The sequence below is a fragment of the Rhinoraja longicauda genome, chromosome 32 (assembly GCF_053455715.1).
Source record: "Rhinoraja longicauda isolate Sanriku21f chromosome 32, sRhiLon1.1, whole genome shotgun sequence".
NCBI lineage: Eukaryota > Metazoa > Chordata > Chondrichthyes > Rajiformes > Arhynchobatidae > Rhinoraja > Rhinoraja longicauda.
In genome coordinates this window covers 12,648,926-12,669,286 of record NC_135984.1, presented here as the reverse complement: position 1 = coordinate 12,669,286, position 20,361 = coordinate 12,648,926, and the positions used below count along the sequence as shown (strand labels likewise).

Here is a 20,361-nt window from a genome sequence, read left to right as displayed (position 1 = left end):
GCTATCCAGTCATACCGTACGATACTTGTGTACAACCAAGATATGCACAAGTACAACAGCTAGAGCAAAGAGAATACCAGAGTGCAAAAAAGAGTGTTACAACATTCTAGTGTTACAGTTACAGAGAAAGTGCACATGAAACAAAGGTGCATGGCCCATAATGTGGTAGGTTGGAATATCAGGACTACAGCAGTGCTTTGGGGAGGTTTGTTCAGTAGGGAAGATGTTGTTTCTGAATCTGGTGGTACGTCCTTTCGAGCTTTCCTATCTTCTGCCTGATGGGAAAGCTGAGCAGAGAAACTGACGGGGGTGAAAGTGGTTCTTAATTAAGTTAGCAGCTTTTCCAAGGTAGTGTGAAATGTCGATGGAGTTGATGGGTGGGGGGGAAGGGGGGATGTGGGGGGGGGGGGGGGTGAAGAGAGCTGGTTTGTGTGAAGTTGCATCGTTGCTATAAAATAATATGCATGCTGATATGTGTACAAAGTGCTGAAAGATGCTTCTTGCTATTTGGTTACTTGCAGGGGGAAGAGGGTAGCGGAAAATCTGACCAGGTGGAGAAACTGCTGATGGATTTGATGGAACAACGTCGAGAATCAGTCCAGGCATTGCATGACCAACATGCTGGGGATCTGACGGAAGTTGGGCTTGACCCTAAACTGGCGATGCCCAAAAACATCCTAGAAATGGAGAAAGACATAATGAGCGGATTGAAGCTGTTGGTCACTGATTTCCAAAAATTCTATGGCAAGATCGAGCATAAACAGGTCGAATCAAATGACCAATTGTCAAAAAAAATCAGTTTGTGTCTGAGTTAACCATTCAAAACATTTTTGTAATAAAGATTATTTATTTTAAATATATAATTTATCTAAAAAAAAAATCAAAAAACAATATTAGATTATTAAAAATATTAAGGTAAACACTGATGATTTAAAACAAGTATTTTGACCTCCTTTGAAGGTTCTCCTACCATTGGAGACGAGCAAGAGCAATGCACATTTGGCTGACAAGGAGGCTGGCTTCACGGATCTCTCACTCCCACCTCTACAAGGCTGGGAATTGTCACTGGAAGCCTCAACGTTAGTGACGCAGGATATCAGGAAACTCATCCGAGTATATGCAAAAATAGATATCTACAGTAGGATACAGGTACAGTTACACACAGGCCTATGTGTACTTCATATTTTCCCCTGTAAATACTCAAAACTATCATTCTAAGACTTTTTATACTCGCAAGTGACGTCTTTGTTCTCAGAAGTTGGAAACGCAGGAACAGCAGAGCCTGGGCTCCCATTAGCTAAAAGTGGCATCCAATAGAATCTGTCTGGCTTTAGACCATAGAAGCTCACAGCACTCCCTGTATCAGATGGGAACCTTTTATACCCAGGTAGTGACAAGTACCTGGAGTCAAGTCAAGTTTATGTGTCACATGCACATACATGATGTGCAGTGAAATGAAAGTGACAATGCCTGCGGATTGCGCACAAAAAAGAATTACAGTTACAGCATATAAATAAAAGTTAATACAGAGAAGACAAAATTTAGTCCCTGGAGTTATAAAAGTTAACAGTCCTGATGGCCTGTGGGAAGAAACTCCGTCTCATCCTCTCCGTTTTCACAGCGTGACAGCGGCACTTGCCGGACCGTAGCATCTGGAACAGTCCGTTGCTGGGGTGGCAGGAGTCCCTCATAATCTTGCTTGCTCTCGATCTACACCTCCTGATGTATAGGTCCTGCAGGGGGGCGAGTGTAGTTCCCATGGTGTGTTCTACCGAATACATATCTATCCTGCAATCCTGTAGATTACAGGAAATCTTTTTCCCACATCAAAGAGAGATAAAAGTAAAGGACATGGATTTTGGTTAAAGGGTAAAATATTTGGAGGGGATCAGTAGGGAAGCTTTTATAACCAGAGAACAGTGAGTACCTGGAATGCACTTCCTGAGAGAATGGTGGAAGCAGAGTCACTGAGAAGAAGTCTTTAGACAGGCACTTAAATCCCTGAGGCATAGAAAGTTACGGACCAAGTGCCAGATGGGACTACTGCAGATAGACGGCCACTGGTTTGTGTGGATGTGGTGTGGGCTGAATGGCCTGTTTTTATGCTGTCTGATCCGATGAGTGGTTGTCCTTTCACGTTGTCCTCTTCACTCCCAGATGCAGAATTTAGATGAAGCTGTTTGCAAACCTCTCGGCAAACAAGACTGGCCCTCGGGTGAACGAACAGCATCGACGGTTGGGAGGTATCTGGAGGAGGAACATGTAAGAAGACTCTCAAATCTCCTCAGGCTGCAGAGGGAAGAGAAAAAGCAACAGATAATGCCAGTGGGAAAACCACATGTAAGAACGAGCCTCACCGACAGATGCACTACATCCACAAATCATCTTTATTCACGTTTAGTAGAGACATAGAACAGTGCAGCAGAAGAACAGGCCCTTTGGCCCACAATGTCTGTGCTGAACATGATGCCAACTTAAAATAATCTCCTCTGCCTGCACATGATCCATATCCATCCTGTTCTCTAGTCTTTGATATTCCCTCCCTGGGAAAAAGATTCTGACTTCTGCCCTGTTCATGCCTCACATAATTTTATTCACTTCTTTAAGGCTCAGCCTCCAACGTGCCAGAAAAAATAATCCAAAGTTAGTCAAACCTATCCTGACAGCTAATATTCTCTAATCCAGACAGTGTCCTGGTAAGCCCTCTCCAAAGCCTCCACACCCTTCCGATAATGTAGTGACCAAAACTGATCACAATACTCCAAATATGGCCTTACCAACATTTTATAAATCTACATAGACACTGCCTGCGTACAGGAGTAAACAGCGAGATGAGATGGGCAAGTGTTTAATAACCGTGTTTTACTCTAACTGTAGGAAGAAAATGAAGATGTGTGCATGACACAGACATTAAGTCGAGAGGATTTGGCAGTGCAGTCGAACAAACACCATGCAGATTTGCAGAGCGAGCTTGCTCTGCAGTACAAGGAGCGCGAGGACCTTGTAGAGGAACAGGTGATGCTTCACCAGCATTAAATCGAAAACGTAGGTTTTAAAAAAGTGGCTCCGATTTCTTCAGAGTCCTGATGAAAGTTTAAGGAAATGTGATTTACAAATGGCACTCGGGTTGACTGACAAAAGATTCTGCTGATGCTGCAAAAAAAAATCAAGAGGAATTCAGGACTAATTCCTTGCCCCAGTAGAATATTGTCCTGTTGGGATTTTCAATTTTGGAGGTGATCTGAATTATTGAATGAACAAGGTATCTTTTCACTGTATCTCAACATATTTTGGATCTTGAGCTTCAGTAACGGGACCATGAATTTTCCAAAATAGTGCCTTCACAGTTACGAGGGACATAGATACAGGGTAAGGAGAGGGAGGTTTCGGGGGGATGTGAGAAATAACTTTTTCACCCAGAGGGTGATTGGAGTCTGGAACTCACTGCCTGGGGTGGTGGTGGAGGCGGGAACACTCACAACATTTAAGAGGCATTTGGATGGGCACTTGAAATGCTACAACATTCAGGGCTACGGTCCAAATGCGGGAAAATGGGATTAAAATTAGACTGTGTTTGGTAACGGGCGGCGCGGACACGATGGGCCGAAGGGTCTCTTTCTGTGCTGTAGGACTCTATGATGCAGGTTGCCTCGTCCAATGTGGTGAAGCTTTCAAAACACACTGGGGAAGGGAAGGGTAGAGAATGAAGTGACACGAGGTGCAACCTATTTTGCTCAAAAGGTTGCATGTTACTGGAGCTGACTACTGAAGCAGTGTAAATACCTTAAGGTAACCAGAGAGAGAAGGAGTCGAGGGTTATTGTGAAGCCATGTTGTGGGTTGGGCTGCAACAGCCATTCTGCTCTTTATGATCTTCTGTTTCTCTGGCATTTTCAGTTGCAATTGCAGGAAGAACAGGCGATCAGGGAAGGAAGGACAGGAGATGGGAAAGGTGACATTGGAGCCGTGGTTTGCCGTATCCAGTTGTCACGTCACCTGCGGCAGTACATTCTTCTGGATCAGAGACTAAAAAAGCAGCAGCAGGAATGCAGGGAAGCACCGCGCTATCGTGTCGAGGTTTGTGCATCTTCCTCGCTCTTGACGTTCAGAGATTTTATAATTATAGACAAATAAAACAGGGAATACTCAGCAGGTAAGGCTGCTTCCATGGAAGAGAAACAGAGCTGTCATTTCAGATTCAAAGATATGAATGATGATAAGATGGGCGGCACGGTGGCGCAGCGGTAGAGTTGCTGCCTTACAGCGAATGCAGCGCCGGAGACTCAGGTTCGATCCTGACTACGGGCGCCGTCTCTACGGAGTTTGTACGTTCTCCCCGTGACCTGCGTGGTTTTTCTCCGAGATCTTCGGTTTCCTCCCACACTCCAAAGACGTGCAGGTATGTAGGTTAATTGGCTGGGCAAATGTAAAAATTGTCCCTAGTGGGTGTAGGATAGTGTTAGTGTGCGGGGATCGCTGGGCGGCCCGGACCCGGTGGGCCGAAGGGCCTGTTTCTGCGCTGTATCTCTAAAAAAAAATGTTTTTAAAGATCTGATGAAGAGAAGACAAGATGGCTGTTTAATTTTGCGAGTAACTTGAGGTTATACAAAATTGTGGTCCCCACGACCTATCTCCGCCATCACTGTGTACCACAAGATCTACAAAGGTCCCTGGCTGATTTCAGAATGTATTGGGTGGCATGGATGAGGTGGGCCAGAGGGCCTGTTGCTGTGCTCTGCAAATCTCTAACTCTATGGTTAAAACAAATGAATGATGGCATGCATTTTGACTTGCGTTGCAGCAATGGTTGACAGTGGATGATGACGCTGGCATGAAACTCTTGTGCAACCAAGCAGAAGGCCAACATCTAGCTTTGATGGACCTGAAGTCTGTCATTGCCTTACTGGAACTAAGAGGGGAAAAGCTTCAGGAATTTGCAGACACCTTAAAATCATTCACCTCTGACAAGGTTGGTAATGTGAAAATATCTGTGTAATCTATTGATAAACTGGGACTGTGGCATCTTCTCAATCTTTTCTGGAATTAGAGAAATTTGCCAACAAAACTTTACATTTCACACTTCCTGACTGAAAAATATTTCAACTGTAAACAGACTCAAAGGTAACCAAACCACCTTAGGTAGAAGATAAGATGTGCACCACAGGACCAGGCCGTTCCATGATGCCGTTAAAATAATCTCCTCTACCTGCACGTGATTCATATCTCTCCATTCCCTGTCCAATCCAAAATCCTCTTAAATGCTATGATCATATCTGCCTCCCCCACCACTCCTGGCAGCGCGTTCCAGGCACCCACCACTCCCTGTGTAAAATCAAAACTGCCCTTAAACGTTGCCACCTTTGGGGAGCTGTGGACCCGAAGATCCCTTTGCACGTCAATGTTGTTAAGGGTCATGCCATTAACTCTATACTTTCTCTTTACATTCGACCTCGCAAAGTGCAATACCTCACACTTGCTTGGTTTAAACTCCATCTGCCATTTCACTGCCCGATCCTTGTGTCAATGACATTCAAGTCTACGACAGTCTGAATAGCATACTTATGGGCTCGAATATTTTATGATCTTTTTATAACCATTTGTTAAAACAAAGACAGTGGCAAAATGATTATGGGCCTTTGCTATTTGGGGAACATGGATAGGATAGGTTTAGAGAGATATGAGCCAAATGCAGGCAGGTGGGACTATTGTAGATGGGGCATGGTGGTTGGCGAGGGCAAGTTGGGCCGAAGGGCTTGTTTCCATGCTGCATGACTCTGATTCTTGATCATAGCATCAAGTCTGTCATCATCTATTACTGTCTTACAGTGTGTTGAAGAAGCTGAACACATGGTGGCTGAACTGAAAGGATTCCGACAGGCAAGGATGAAGGAACTACAGGAGCAACTGCAAAATATTAACGGGAAGAGATGTCGGGAGAAAGAAATAAGGGAAATGGCTGTAAAAGAAGAGGTTTGTGAGTTATTACAAAAAGAGCATTTAATATTCCAGAACGTATTGCAGATAATGCAATATATCAGATTTTCGTGCTACCCTGATTTAATCTACATTCATATAGGTATCAGAGTGAATCACAGTGATACACCTTATTTTTAGCAAAATGGAGATCTCAATATATGCCATAAACATCCAAGCCAATCTGGGATGATGCTGAACAACACGAAGTGGCACCACTCATTAGAGATTAATCACAATCACAATCAATCAATCACAATCATACTTTATTAGCCAAGTATGTTTTGCAACATACGAGGAACTTCATTTGCCATACAGTCATAACAATAAAAGGCAACAGGACACGCAAAATACATTTTAACATGAACATCCACCACGGTGACTCCTTCAAATTCCTCACTGTGATGGAAGGTGAAAAAAAGTTCAATCTCTCCCTTCTTTGTCCTCCAGTGGTCAGGGGCCTCTAACTTTCCGTTGACGGAACGATCTTGACTCCCGTAGCCGGCGGCGGGCCTTCCTCGTTGGGGCGATCCAGCTCCTGCATCGGGAGTGGGGGGGTTCTCAGCTCCCCCGCGCCGAGCGATCTACCCCGGGTCGGGACTAGTTGAACGTCGTGCGGCTTTTGGAGCTCCCGACCAGTCTCAACCCAAGACTGCGAGCTCGGCGATGTTAAAGTCTGCAGGCCGTGGTTGGAGCGTCAATCCCAGGCAAGGGATCGCAGGCTCAGATGGTAAGTCCACGCCCCGCAGGAGCTCAAGGTTAGTCCCAGGCAAGACCTCCAGCTCCACGATGTTAGGCCGCAGAGCGACCGGAGATACGACCTGTAAATCAATCGCATCTCCGGCAAGGTAAGAGGTTGAAAAAAAAGTTTCCCCCGACCCCCTCCCCCACGCCCCACATAAACCAAACCAGAGAACATCCCCCCCATTGACGAACTGTACACTGCAAGGGCCAGGAAGCGAGCGGGCAAGATCATCTCTGACCCCTCTCACCCTGGCCACAAACTCTTCGAAGCACTTCCCTCTGGAAGGCGACTCCGGACTGTCAAAGCAGCCAAACATAAAAAAAGTTTTTTTCCCACGAGTGATAGTTCTACTCAATAACCAAAGTCTGTAGTCTCTTTTATTGCTCTGGTTTATTTTCCCCCTCATGTTTAGACCGTAATGTTGTATCCTTATTGTTTTGATGTGGTTATGCTTTATTCTTAATTGTTAACTGTATGTTTGTGTTGTCATTTGTGAGCGGAGTACCGGCACATTCTTTGTATATGCATACTTGGCCAATAAAGCATTCATTCATTCAACATACTGGACTGTTCTGAGGCGCACACTAACCATTAGAATTTCTGCCCCATCTCAGCAACAGAACTAGATCGTTTGACCCCTTCCACCATTTTCTTTGTTATAGCAGTTTGTTGTCTTTTGGAATTCCCCACAGTATAAATCTTTAGTTTACACTTTTTATTTCCCTGTGGATTGATCACTGTGTAGATTGAGGAACTTGAAGCCAGTCTAGCAAAGGAAGACAAGATAGCTGAAGAGATCATCGCACAAGAACTTCTGAAGAAGCGGCAACGACAGAACCTGAGGATGATGGAGGAAGAAGCCAAATTTCAAGACCAACTGGAACGAGGGGAGATGACACTTCAACTCAGAGAGGTGACGTTCTGTCAATATGATAAATTCACAAAATCTTTCAACGATGATCCTGCACTGTTACAAATCCATCTATACTATGATGATATGGCTAATCCCTTAATACATTGTTCTTTTAGTACTCAAGTATTTGGCTTGATAATAATCTTGATAGGTTTAAGCCAAAAGGACCAAAGTTTAAAAGAGATGTAAGGGGTGGGTTTACTTTACATAGGGGGTGGTGGGTGCCTGGGGCAATGGTAGAAGACGATGGTAGCGTTGAACAAGCTTTCAGATGGGCACATGGATATGCAGGGAATGGAGCAGTATGGGTCATGAGTTTGGTAAGTGGATAGACAGGTTTAGAGGGATACGGGCCAAACACAGGCAGGTGGGACTAGTGTAGATGGGACATGTTGGCAGGTGTGAGCAAGTTGGGCCAAAGGGTCTGTTTCCATGCTGTTAGACTCTATGACTATGACCAGATTTTGACTCATCAAGGTTTCGTACAATCTCAGCAAAATTTTATTTTTCTTAGTCGTCCATTTCACATAATAGAATTGTTCTTAAACTGCCACTCATGGAGTGAAAATTGCCCTGAAGGAGTGAATGATTTGCCATTCTTCGTTCAGTTTAAAAAAAACGATTTTCTTGCAGAAACTTATTAAAGAGCATGGTGAAAGCCTGCAGCTCCAGGACACGGGTCTGCGGCAGGAGATTGCACAGATTAAGAGGAATATGGTGGCGAGGAGAAAGGGGAAAAGAGCCGACAGCCTACGAAGAATTGCAGAAAGGAAAGTAGCAGAAGAGCAGAAGGAAGAGGCGAGGCATTCACAACAAGTCCAACAGGTTCTAAATGAAGGTATGTAGAGAGTGATTCAGTCAGAAATATGCACCACAAATGGACTGATGGTGTACAGACAAAATGCTGGAGTAACTCTGCAGGTCAGACAGCATCTCGGGAGAGAAGGAATGGGTGACGTTTCGGGGTGAGACCCTTCTTCAGACTGATGTCAGGGGAGGGGGCGGGACAGAGATAGAATGTAGTCGGAGACAGTAAGACTAGTGGGAGAACTGGGAGGGGATAAAGAGGGAAAGCAAGGGCTATCTGAAGTTTGAGAAGTCAATGTTCATACCGCTGGGGTGTAAACTAGCCAAGAGAAATATGAGAAAAATTGATAGTGTCTTCCTCCCGGGATTTCATTGAAGCCAATGAGCTGGTTGCTGGGGAACCTATGATGATAGTTTCTGAATAGCCCACCAGCAGCTGCTTGAGTAAGGTCCGAGCTGCACTGTCTGGGCCTGTGGCTGCTCACAGCCCAGCAACCCCTCAAAGCTGAGACCATTGCACCTTGGAAAGTACTGCAGGCTTCATCCATTCCCTTATAACTTCCTTCAGTTCTATGGCCCTCTGAGATCTCTGCTCTCTTCCAATTCTGTCTTCCCAGACACTTGCACTTCTTTTAATCTGCTTTTTCTCTGTAACTGTAACAGAATAATTCTGTAACACTATAGACAATAGACAGTAGGTGCAGGAGGAGGCCATTCGGCCCTTCGAGCCAGTACTGCCATTCAATGTGATCATGGCTGATCATTCTCAATCAGTACCCCAGTATTCTGTGCTTAGGGATGACATGAGATCATAAAAAGGTACCATAAAAAGAGTAGGAAGGAACTGCAGATGCTAGTTGAAACTAGACACAAAATGCTTGATTAACTCAGCGGAACAGGCAGCATCTCTGGAGAGAAGGAATGGGCGACTTTTCGGGTCGAGAACCTTCTTCAGACTGATCAAGGGTCTCGACCCGAAACGTCACCCATTCCTTCTCTCCAGGGATGCTGCCTGTCTTGCTGAGTTACTCCAGCATTTTGTGTCTATCTACCAAAAAAAGACGTGTTTCTATCTTATGATTTTGATATATTATAATGAAACAATATTTTTCTCTCTTTTACTCAGCCACCAAAACCTTTGAACAAATGGCAAGTTTTGTTGCATTGAATGTTCCAGTGTTCCTCCTAAGACCCAGAGCTACCTTGGGTAAGCATCATCCATGGCCAGATGGTGCTTGTTGTGCCAGTGATGTACAGGTCCTGCTCTTCTACTGAAGATGAACACAAGATGTAAACGGTCAGATCGTGCTTGACAACTTCCTATACCTTGAACTTACAGATTGTTGAGCAAAACTCAAAGTGCTAGAGTAACTCAGCAGGTCAGGCAGCATATGTGGAGGGAATAGACAGGTGGCATTTTGGGTTGGGACACTTCTGCAGACTCAACACTGAATGCTGAATCTTTTCATACCTGTAGTGAAAGACTCTATCAAGATGGTTCTGCAATCCCCACTCTTCAAACTCCTTTCAGAAATCAACGAACACCTGAGAGCAGATCCAGAGGTCAGGGTGGCTCCACAAGATAAAGAAGAGCGACAGGAGACTGATGAAGCCAAAGCCTACTACCAAGGTAGAGTGACTTGTTAATCAATCAGAGCCAACGTCCGATGAAATTACTTGTCTGCTGCGCTCCTTTTGGTCATCCATCACCAGATCCCATTATTGCTGAACCCACTTTGACATTCCAACCTTTATTTTCAAATCCCTCTATGGGTTTACATGGCCCATCAATGGAATTTTGTCCAATCCCACAATCCTCTAAGACATTGTTCCTCTTCCAGTTTTAGTCCTCTGAGCATCTGTGATTTAGTGGTGCCTGTGCCTTCGTCTACCAAGGCCCTGAGCTCATGATTTCCCTGTCTAAAGCTTTCCATCGCTCTGCCTTTCTCAAGTGCTCCTTAAAACCTGCAGTGGCTCAATAGTTAGCACTATTGTGGTTGAGCTACATATTCTGGGGTTAATCCATGCTCCTGAAACTTGTACACAAAAGTTTAGGCGGTCTCTCAGTTCATGCCGGAAGGGAATGTGTAGGAAGTAACTGCAGATTCTGGTTATCCATTCTGCCAGAGGGCTAACTTTCAGATTAGATATTAATCTGATAATCACTTTGCTCCCTCACACGGACATTAAACCTCTCATGGTACCATTTAACGAGGAATAGTGGAATTATCCGCGGTAGCCTGGCCAACATATATCCTTCATCAAATATTCATAACATTGGATCATTGCGTCTTTGTGTGTGAGAACTATTTAGCTGCCACATTTCTTTCATTGCAAACAATGAAGGAGGAAATGTCATTAAGGGCTTTGCTGAAGGCAAGGCATTTGCAACATCGGAATCACAACACAGACACTAACCTTTCCTTCTCCCAATCTGGTCAAACTTTTGGCCATCATTCCTAATATCCCTAATATTCGTATTTTGTGGTTAGTTACCAAATTTTGTTTGCTTTTTATTTAGATTTAGATTTAGATTTAGAGATACAGCGCGGAAACAGGCCCTTCGGCCCACCGAGTCCGCGCCGCCCAACGATTCCCGCACATTAACACTATCCTACACACACAATTGGGGCAATTTTTACATTTACCCAGTCAATTAACCTACATACCTGTATGTCTTTGGAGTGTGGGAGGAAACAGAAGATCTCGGAGAAAACCCACGCAGGTCACGGGGAGAACGTACAAACTCCGTACAGACGGCGCCCGTAGTCAGGATTGAACCCGAGTCTCCGGCGCTGTATTCGCTGTAGGGCAGCAACTCTACCGCTGCGCCACCGTGCCGCCACGCAGCTGTTTGCCAATAGCGAGCATATTTTAGTGCCACGTCGTTGGCCTCTGCAAGATCCTTTACAGTGCATGTGTCATGCAGCATGTCACAGCTCAGGAGATGTTCCATAGTCTGGAGGCCACGTCCGCACTCAGTCTGCCGCATCTTCAGTATATCCCCACTTCAGCATGTTCGATTTGCTCCTCCCCATGCCTGTCCGCAGTCTGTTGAGACTGCGCCAGGTTATCCACGGTTGGTCGGAACCTGGTGGGAGTTTCTCAGAGGGATCGATTGCCATGCGAGTGTCTTCCGGAGATTTTTGTCGTCTCTATTCCCAGAGTTTGAGCCTTCTGGACAATGCACTGCAGTCCAGGGGTTGGACAGAAGAGAGGAAACTTCTGTGTGAAACTCCTGCCATAGCGGGAGCGTTCTCGTCACGGTCCCTGTCAGATTCTACAAGTATCTGCGAATCCTGCTACCACATCACACACTGTATCCATTTTGTTTGCCAATTCATCTCTGAAACACCTTGCTATATCAAAATTGTTGCAGAAGTTCCTATTCATTGAATGAGGTTCCATTCTGTTACAGGAATAGACAGCCCATGCATAGACATTGTGGATGCAGGGGGCACATGTGAAGGAAACCTGATGCCACTTGGCATTGAGAAGCTTTCTGAGACTGAGCTAGATGTCTATCGTTTTGGGATCTTCATAGCCCAGCTTGTGACGAGAATGATCAATGTGAGTTCCAGCGGCTTTGATGACATTTGTGAGGAAACCTGGAATGGAATCTTGCACTCTCTCTTTCTTGAAGTCAAGTTTTATCCTTCCCTATGTTTTCTTTTTTTAAGATCTTAAAACCATGAAACATTTTAACTTCCCCCAGCATGCCTGCATCGTTGTTTATGTTTACTATTACACAAAATGGAGACGGCCAAGAGAGAATTTAATAATGTCTCCAGGATGTTGAAACTATTTGAAGATTAGCTACTGAAAGGCATATTTACATTACTTGCCAATCTTTTTACTTGGATGGGAGCTAGTCTGCTTCCTAAAATGGCAGAATAAATACATGAGGAAAGATTGGGTGATTGGGCTTATCTTCACTCGAGTTTAGAAGTATCTAATAGAGACATTAAATTCTGACATGACAAGGCATCTTAGCTAATGGCAGGATATTCCTAATGACTGAAGTGTCCAGGAAATGGGATTTGGCCATCAGAACTAAGATCAGGAGAAATGTCTTCATCCAGAGGGTGGAGAATCTGAATTCTTCACCACCTAAGGCAGTGGAAGCCAAGTTATTACATTTATTCTAGAAGGAAGTAGTATTTAGTTTACCGATACAGTGTGGAAACAGGCCCTTCGGTCCATGGAGTTCATGCTGACGACCGATCACCCATACACTAGTTTAAGTTGTACACACTAGGGGCAAGTAACATACAAACCTGCATGTCTTTAGAATGTGGGAGAAAACCAGAATACCTGGAGAAATCCCATGCGGTCACAGGAAGAACATGCAAACTCCACACAGACAGCACCCGTAGTCAGGTCTGGACCCTGGCGCTGTGAGGCAGTAACTCTGCCACTGTGCTGCCCAATGACATTTCTTAATGTCAAAGAGATCAAGGGATATGGAGATAAAAAGGGGAAGTGAATACTGAATGTTTCAAAGAATGGAGCAGCCCCAAAGAGCTAAATGGACTTTCCCTGCTCTGATTTTATATGTTTCTCCATTCAGATTGAAACCAATAGTATAGCCAAAGATAGAGCAACAAACATTTTCGCACCCACAAGCTTACATAAACATGGAACTTCTTTTCACACAGTGACCAAGCCATCATTGGATATTTGATACATAAGTCTATTCATTGAAACCAATATTGTAATAATGGGAGAGGAACTCAGCCCAGGCCAAGATTCTGTGTTACATCTGCCCCTTTACAACTAGCTGTCACTCTCTGTTTTGTGGCATAAGAGTAACATTTTCTCATTTCTCTACAGGCCCCAGACATAAACCTACTTCTTGCCTCCAGTTTGCCCATGAACAATTATACACGCAATACCTTCCGTAATTACTTTTATTATCAGGTATGTAACTTCCGTCCAGTACATTCTTAGGAAGGGTCGATACCTGTGTGTTCCTCAATAAGTCAATGATGTCCAGGGGCAAGGGCATGCTGCACTGAAGGATCCCATTCCTAGCTTTGTTAAAGGTCAGTATGCCGACTACTGAGAGAGGCACCAGCCTCCAGATGGGCACATGCTCCTCTCGGGGTCAGTGACGTCACTAGTCCACATGTGTGGTAACCATGGCACCCTAATGAAAAGAACCATCTCGATGTGTCATTTATTCAAGGAGCCACTTTCTTGAGATGACAAAGTGACCTCTATCCAATGATAGCACATGGGGGTGAGCACGGTGAACACCAAGCCCAACAGTGATAACAGATGAGGTTGCCTCCGACAGATCAAACAGCATCAGCCCCCATAGCTTTTCACTTCAAATGCTGAGGAAAAGCAGACCAAATTTCCACAAGATCCCAAATGCATCCAGCAATTGGGTTTTCGATAAACTTCACTCATGTCCCACAGAAAAATGTAGTGATGTGCAAGGGGAAGTTCCAGTTCGATGTGCCTTCCCTACATAGAACATAGCACAGGAACACCCTTCAGCCCACAATGTCTGTGCTGAACATGATGCCAAGATAAACTAATCTCATCTGTCTGCTCATGATCCATTTCCCATAACGTGGCAAAGTGAAGCAACCACCCATTGTGAAAAGGTCCCTTCTGTACTTTGGTTCCAACCTTAGACTAACCTCAACCTCTGGTAGGTATCAGCATAATGAAAATTCTGTTTTTAACTTTTTGATCTATTCTAGCTTCAGAACAATATTTCCAGCATCTTCTGTTTTCGTTGCATAAGGACTAGAGTCGTTTTCACTCTGTTTTAGCGCTTGGGAGGTTATATAGAGACTTCTGTATTGCAGCATTCTCGGAAAGAGCTGTTTATTCGACGCCAACAACTGGCATCAGTGGGTGACTTCTCCCTCCTCCTGGTTCACTGTTTGGCTCACCTTGCTGCGGGGGAGCTGAGGGATGATTCCAATCCTCTCTTCCTCAAGTTTTTTCATCAGGTACGGCAACAAAATTATATTCCAGCCACACTCAAAACATAGTTTGGTCAGCCCCTTCACAGATTAGAATTGCAAACGTGCTGTGTTATTACCCTAGGCACTGAAAGGCATCTTCAAGGAAACATTCTTTCTTCGACTCTGTGTTTCCCCTACTTTACATGCACATGATGACCTATTCCAAAATGAAGACTGCCCAGAAGTTAATTTGGAAGCGATTCCTGATTTACTGAATGTCAAGCTGAGAGACCCAGAATCTCTGACTGGTGCTGGAGAGGTAATATTTGCCCATTTAATTTGTTTTATGTCAAGGATTAATAGGAATGTCATAGAACATAGAACAGTATAGCACAGGGCCCTTCGACCCTTTATGTCTGTACCGAACACAATACCAAAGTAAACAATTCTCATCTGCCTGCACGTGATCCATTCCTCTCCATTCTCTACATATCTATGTCATGACTTCCAAAGTCTATAGAGATTTAGAGTTCCACAGCTGTCTAAAGCAGCTAGATAACAGAATGCAAGACCTACATTTATATAGCACCTTGCCATCGTCATTAAAGACATTGCAAAGCCTTCTGGACTTGATGAATTATTTGAAAGTGAGCAACTATTATGGGGACTAACAGAGCATAACAAAATTTCACAGAAAGCAAAGAGACGAATGATTTTTGTTTCTGCAATTGGCATTGTGACTGAGAAATAAATGTATGTGATCACACTGCATAAAACTGTCTGTCCCATTACAAAATAGGACATAAATATAATCCCCAGTTTAATTGTAAAGTATGTTAGCTCTATGGGTTTTTAACCACCAACAAAGTCCATTGTGGAATATGCGGGCTGGTTACAATCGAGGTACATGCAGCTTAAGGACTATGAGGAGGGTGCACAAAATGGCACTGACATGGAAATTCACACATGACATTTAAGAAGGTATGTGTACTTATTCAAGGTCTTATTCTCCCTAACTTTCTGCATGCACTTGCAGCTCAGTCACATGACACAACCTGAAAATCAACAACAAATATCAACAACAAATACGGTGAAGACATCAGACACGGCAGATACTGGAATCTTGAGCAAAACACAAAGTGCTGGAAGACCTCAGCAGGTCAGATAGCATCTTTGGAGGGAAATGGACAAATGATGTTTTAAGTCATCCCAAAATGCCATCTGTCCATTCCCTTCACAAATTTATAGGATGGAACTGCAGATGCTGGTTTACACCGATGAGAGACACAAGGCTGGAGTAACTCAGCGGGAAAGGCAGCATCTCTGGATAGAAGGAATGGGTGACGTTTTGGGTCCAGGCCCTTCCAGGGTCTCGCACCGAAAGTTCACCCATTCCTTCAATCCAGAGATGCTGCCTGTCCCATTGAGTTACTCCAGCATTTTGTGTCTGTCTCCCTCCGCAAATGCTGCCTGACATGTTGAGTTCTTCGTGTTTTGCACAATATCCACTACATTGGTAATGGTAGAAAATCTTGCAAACAACTCCTGATGTTTCCAAGAACCAGACACTTGTTAAAGTAGATGGAATACAGTAATCGTACAGATTAACGCTTCTAGAAAAGAACTGTAAATTAATTCAGGATGGCCTAATTTAGATGCATACTGCGAAGAAAGAGTTTGGCACTGATTTCTAACTGGAAAAACATGCATATTTTTCTACACCTTCAGCAGGACAGAGAAACCAGAGACGACAACAGAGTTTCAACCCAACTAGACAAGCAAGGTGAAAAGACGAATGAAGAACAATATAAAATAGAGAAGAGCAATGAGTGAATGTACAACTGCATTCACCGAGAGTTGGGTCTTATGGCTATAAAGACTTGAATGGTCAGTGAATAATCCACAGATTTTGCCAAATGATTAAAATTAAAACTTCAAGGTGGCACGATGGTGTAGCGGTAGAGCTGCTGCCTTCCAAGAGCATCTCAACCACGAGTTGTAATCAGTTCAATTATTCTACTATTTCCTTCTGTAGAGCCTTCTTTTAAGAATTGACTCATATTAATAGACTATACTTATCATTGGTCTGGAGCAGAGGCTCAGTAACTCCAGTCTGCCCACCCCCATCCCGCAGGACCACAGTTGACAACTCTAATTACGTATTGAATGAAAACTTTAAAAAATATATAATTGTCTGCCCCCAGTTTGAAAATCTAAGGTTCAAAGAATTTGCCCTTCTGCAGGCAACTGCTGAGTTTAAACAGTATGATTAATTATAGTAACTCTTGGATAGAAAATCGCATCCATTTCCTCCCAATTATGTATTTCCATTCCTTAAATACAAAGCAAACCAAAATAAGGCTATATTTTGGTCATTGGAAGCTTATATGTAGTGAGCAACAGTAAGGACAGGCATTTTCCACATTACAGCAGCTTACGTGATGGGAATACACTCTTCTGGAATTCACAAAACATCACCGTGAAAGCTGGTACACAGAATAAAAATTTGTTCTTATAGTAATTTGTGTGGCCTTTTTTTTACCCCTCGCATTTCTTGGTGCATGCACAGATGATGTGACTATGCATTACGGAAAAGCGCAATAAAAAGTGTTTGCTCTGAACGCAACTACGTCGCATGGGGGTCGTCTTAAATTACTTCATCACAGCATTATTTTACTGGGGTACAACATTCAACTTAAGTCACAGGTGAATTTCTAACCCATGATGTGTCCACACATTGTTTTATTTTGTCGCATTGTTCTATGAAATTCTCACAGAATAAAAACATCTCTTAACCTTCTTTTTTTTTTCTTAAAACACTTTGTTCATTTAATTTGCAATTATTGACACTGTGAGAAGTGACAATTTAGAGGTTGTCACAGCTTTAGTTCATTTCTTGGTGTTAATTCATAAAATGTTGTACATTTCTGGAAGATTGGTTTATTGTGTGTGTTTCACCACAGGGAGGCTTCAATTATGCATTAATATTTTGAATTGTGGAATGCAGAAAACTAATGAAAATCTTGGTCATGAAATAAAAGCAACTTTAAAGCTGTAGTTATTGTGTGGATTTATAATTTGAGATAAGTGTACTGCTTTTCTAGTTAGATATTGTTTGATAAGTTTCGCACACATTTCCCACTGCCTGGGTGCACAGATGTGATTAGAAGATCCAAAATGGGACATTTGGCATTGTTGATTGTATGGTGAGCAGAAGTAATAGTTATTGCGCTATTTTCTTTATGGTGCTAAGAAACCGACAATTTAAATGCAAAGTCAAAGTCAAGCAGCTCAGATCTGCAATGTGCTGATATTTAATGCATTAAGCTCTGAATTAACAAATTTGATTTCAGAGAAATAAGTTGTTTTGTACATTAACATTACCAAATCAGTTGGTTCTGACTGTGGTCACTCTGTGGATTTTGATTGTTTAGAAGTTGCAGCCTTTTGCCCCATCAAGTCCATGCCAAACATCAATCACGTTCATATTCACTTCAATCTAGTTCTATGCTATCCCACTTTCACACTGGGAACAATTTGTAGAGACCAATTAACCAGGCCAGGCCGACCCTTATATCACTGACCTAGTGTCACCCTCAAGACAACGGACCTTTAAGACCAAAGTATTATTCCATATTTTTAAGAACTTGATACAAGATTTTTAAAAAACTCTGCTGGTTACTCTTTGCCTGAAGAAGGGTCCCATCCCGAAACATTCGTTATCCATGTTCTCCAGAGATGCTGCCTGTCCCATTGGGTAACTCCAGCACTGTGCATGTTTTTTAAAAAAATAAACCAGCATCTGCAGTTCCTTGTTTCTCCATTTTAATTTTTGTGTACTGCCTTAGACGAAATCTACTACATTCAATACTACAATTGGTGCATTCCTGTACTGATTGTGCTTATATTGTGCTTCAGGGCAGCACGGTGGCACAGCGGTAGAGCTGCTGCCTTACAGCACATGCAGCGCCAGAGACCCTGGTTCGATCCCAACTACAGGTGCTGTCTGTGCGGAGGTTGTAGGTTCTCCCTAGGACCAGGTGGGTTTTCTCCGAGATTGTCGGTTTCCTCCCATATTCCAAAGACGTCCAGGTAGGTAGGTAAATTGGCTTGGTATAAATGTAAATTGTCTCTAGTGCGAGTAGGATATTGTTAATGTGCAGGGGTCAGTGCAGACGCGGTGGGCCGAAGGGCTAGTTTCAGCACTGTATCTCTAAAAAATAAATATAACAATGATTTTTCGGAATTGTATGCAAAATAAAGTATTTCACTGCATCTGGTACATGTGATAACAAGCTACCATGGAGGATAGCCACAGAAAGCTGGAGTAATTCAGCAGGTCAGGCAGCATCTCTGGAGAAATAGAAAAGGTAATGTTTTGGGTCGAGACCCTGCTTCAGACAGAGGGTCAAGGGAAAGGGAAACGAGAGATATAGAAGTTACATAGAACAAATAAATGAAAGATATGCAAAAAGCAATGATAATCAATGAAATGTGGAGCCCACAATGGTCCACTGTTGGCTGTGGGATAGGTGATAATGAGTTTTATAGACAGTGAAACTCACCAAGACAACAGTGAAACTAGTATAACGGCTCAGGTGGGGAAAGGATGGAGAGAGGAGGGATGCAAGGGTCACTTGAAGGCAAAGAAATTAATATTCATACTGCTGGGTTGTATTCCCATACTGACCTTTCTCTCCTGGGCTACTTCCACTGTTCAAGTGAGGCCAAACATAAAATGGAGAAACAGAACCTCATATTTCGCTTGGGCAGCTTACAACCCAGCTTTATGAGTATTAATTTCTCTAACTTCAAATAACCTTGCTTTCCTTCTCTCACTGTTCCTCCCCCACCCTAGTTCTCTGATTAGTTTTACTATCCTGATTAATTTTACTGATTGTATGCCTCGTTGCCAACTCCCCCTCAGCCAACAATGAACCATTGTACATTTCCTTGACATTGTCTGCTTTGATCTGTCGTTTTCACACCTTACACCAAGTCTCTAGTCTCCTTCTCCCCTGACTCTCAGTCGGAAGAAGGGTCTCGAACCGAAACGTCACCTATTCCTTCTAAACAGAGATGTTGCCTGACCCGCTGAGTTACTCCAGCATTTTATGTCTATCTTCGGTGTAAACCAGAATCTGCAGTTCCTTCCCCCGACACTGACTTGATCAACATCTGCTTTGATCTGTCCTTTTCACCTGTCCTTGATGAGTACTAATCTTTCCTCGATTAGTATGGATGTCATTGATTAGTACGGGTGTCAGTGGTTATAGGGAGGAGAATGGGGTTACAAGGAGAGATAAATCAGCCATGATTAAATATCAGAGTAGACCTGATGGGCCGAATGGCCTAATTCTGCTCCTATTAGTTATGAATCTATGAACTTTTCATACCTTACATGCTCTTTGAACCCTTCCATATCCGCAGTTTCTCTCTCCCCTGACTCTCAGTTTGAAGAAGGGTCTCGACCCAAAACATCACCTATTCCTTCTTTACAGAAAAGCTGCCTGACCCGCTAAGTTACTCCAGCATTTTTTGCCTATCTTCAGTGTAAACCAGAATCTGCAGTTCCTTCCTCCTTCATTGACTTGATCATCATCTGCTTTGATCTGTCCTTTTCACCTATCCTTGATAAGTACAAATCTTTCCTCGATTAGTATGGATGTCATTGATTAGTACGGATGTCAGTGGTTATGGGGAGGAGAATGGGGTTACGAGGGAGATTGATCAGCCATGATTGAATGGCGGAGTAGACTTGATGGGCCGAATGGCCTAATTCTGCTCCTATCACATGAATCTATGAACTTTTCACACCTTACATGCTCTTTGAACCCTTCCATATCCGTAGTTTCTCTCTCCCCTGGCTCTCAATCCAAAGAAGGGTCTCGACTTGAAATGTTACCTGTTCGTACTCTCCAGAGGTGCTGCCTGTCCCGCTGAGTTACTCCAGCATCTTGTGTCTGTCTTGTGGATGATCTGCCATGATCACATTGAACG

The 20,361-nt window shown here is 43.5% G+C and overlaps 1 protein-coding gene across 1 annotated transcript; it reads left to right on the top strand.

The window, feature by feature from the left end:
• Positions 1-1,085: 1,085 nt before the first annotated feature.
• Positions 1,086-17,322, top strand: LOC144608639 (uncharacterized). The gene is made up of 15 exons (XM_078426614.1): positions 1,086-1,149; positions 2,158-2,340; positions 2,878-3,015; positions 3,897-4,076; positions 4,801-4,968; positions 5,826-5,969; positions 7,463-7,630; positions 8,264-8,468; positions 9,564-9,644; positions 9,915-10,067; positions 11,856-12,007; positions 13,271-13,357; positions 14,260-14,406; positions 14,504-14,680; positions 16,090-17,322. The coding sequence occupies exons 2-15, from the start codon at positions 2,158-2,160 to the stop codon at positions 16,192-16,194; spliced, it is 2,088 nt and encodes a 695-aa protein (XP_078282740.1). The 5' UTR covers positions 1,086-1,149; the 3' UTR covers positions 16,195-17,322.
• Positions 17,323-20,361: the final 3,039 nt, after the last annotated feature.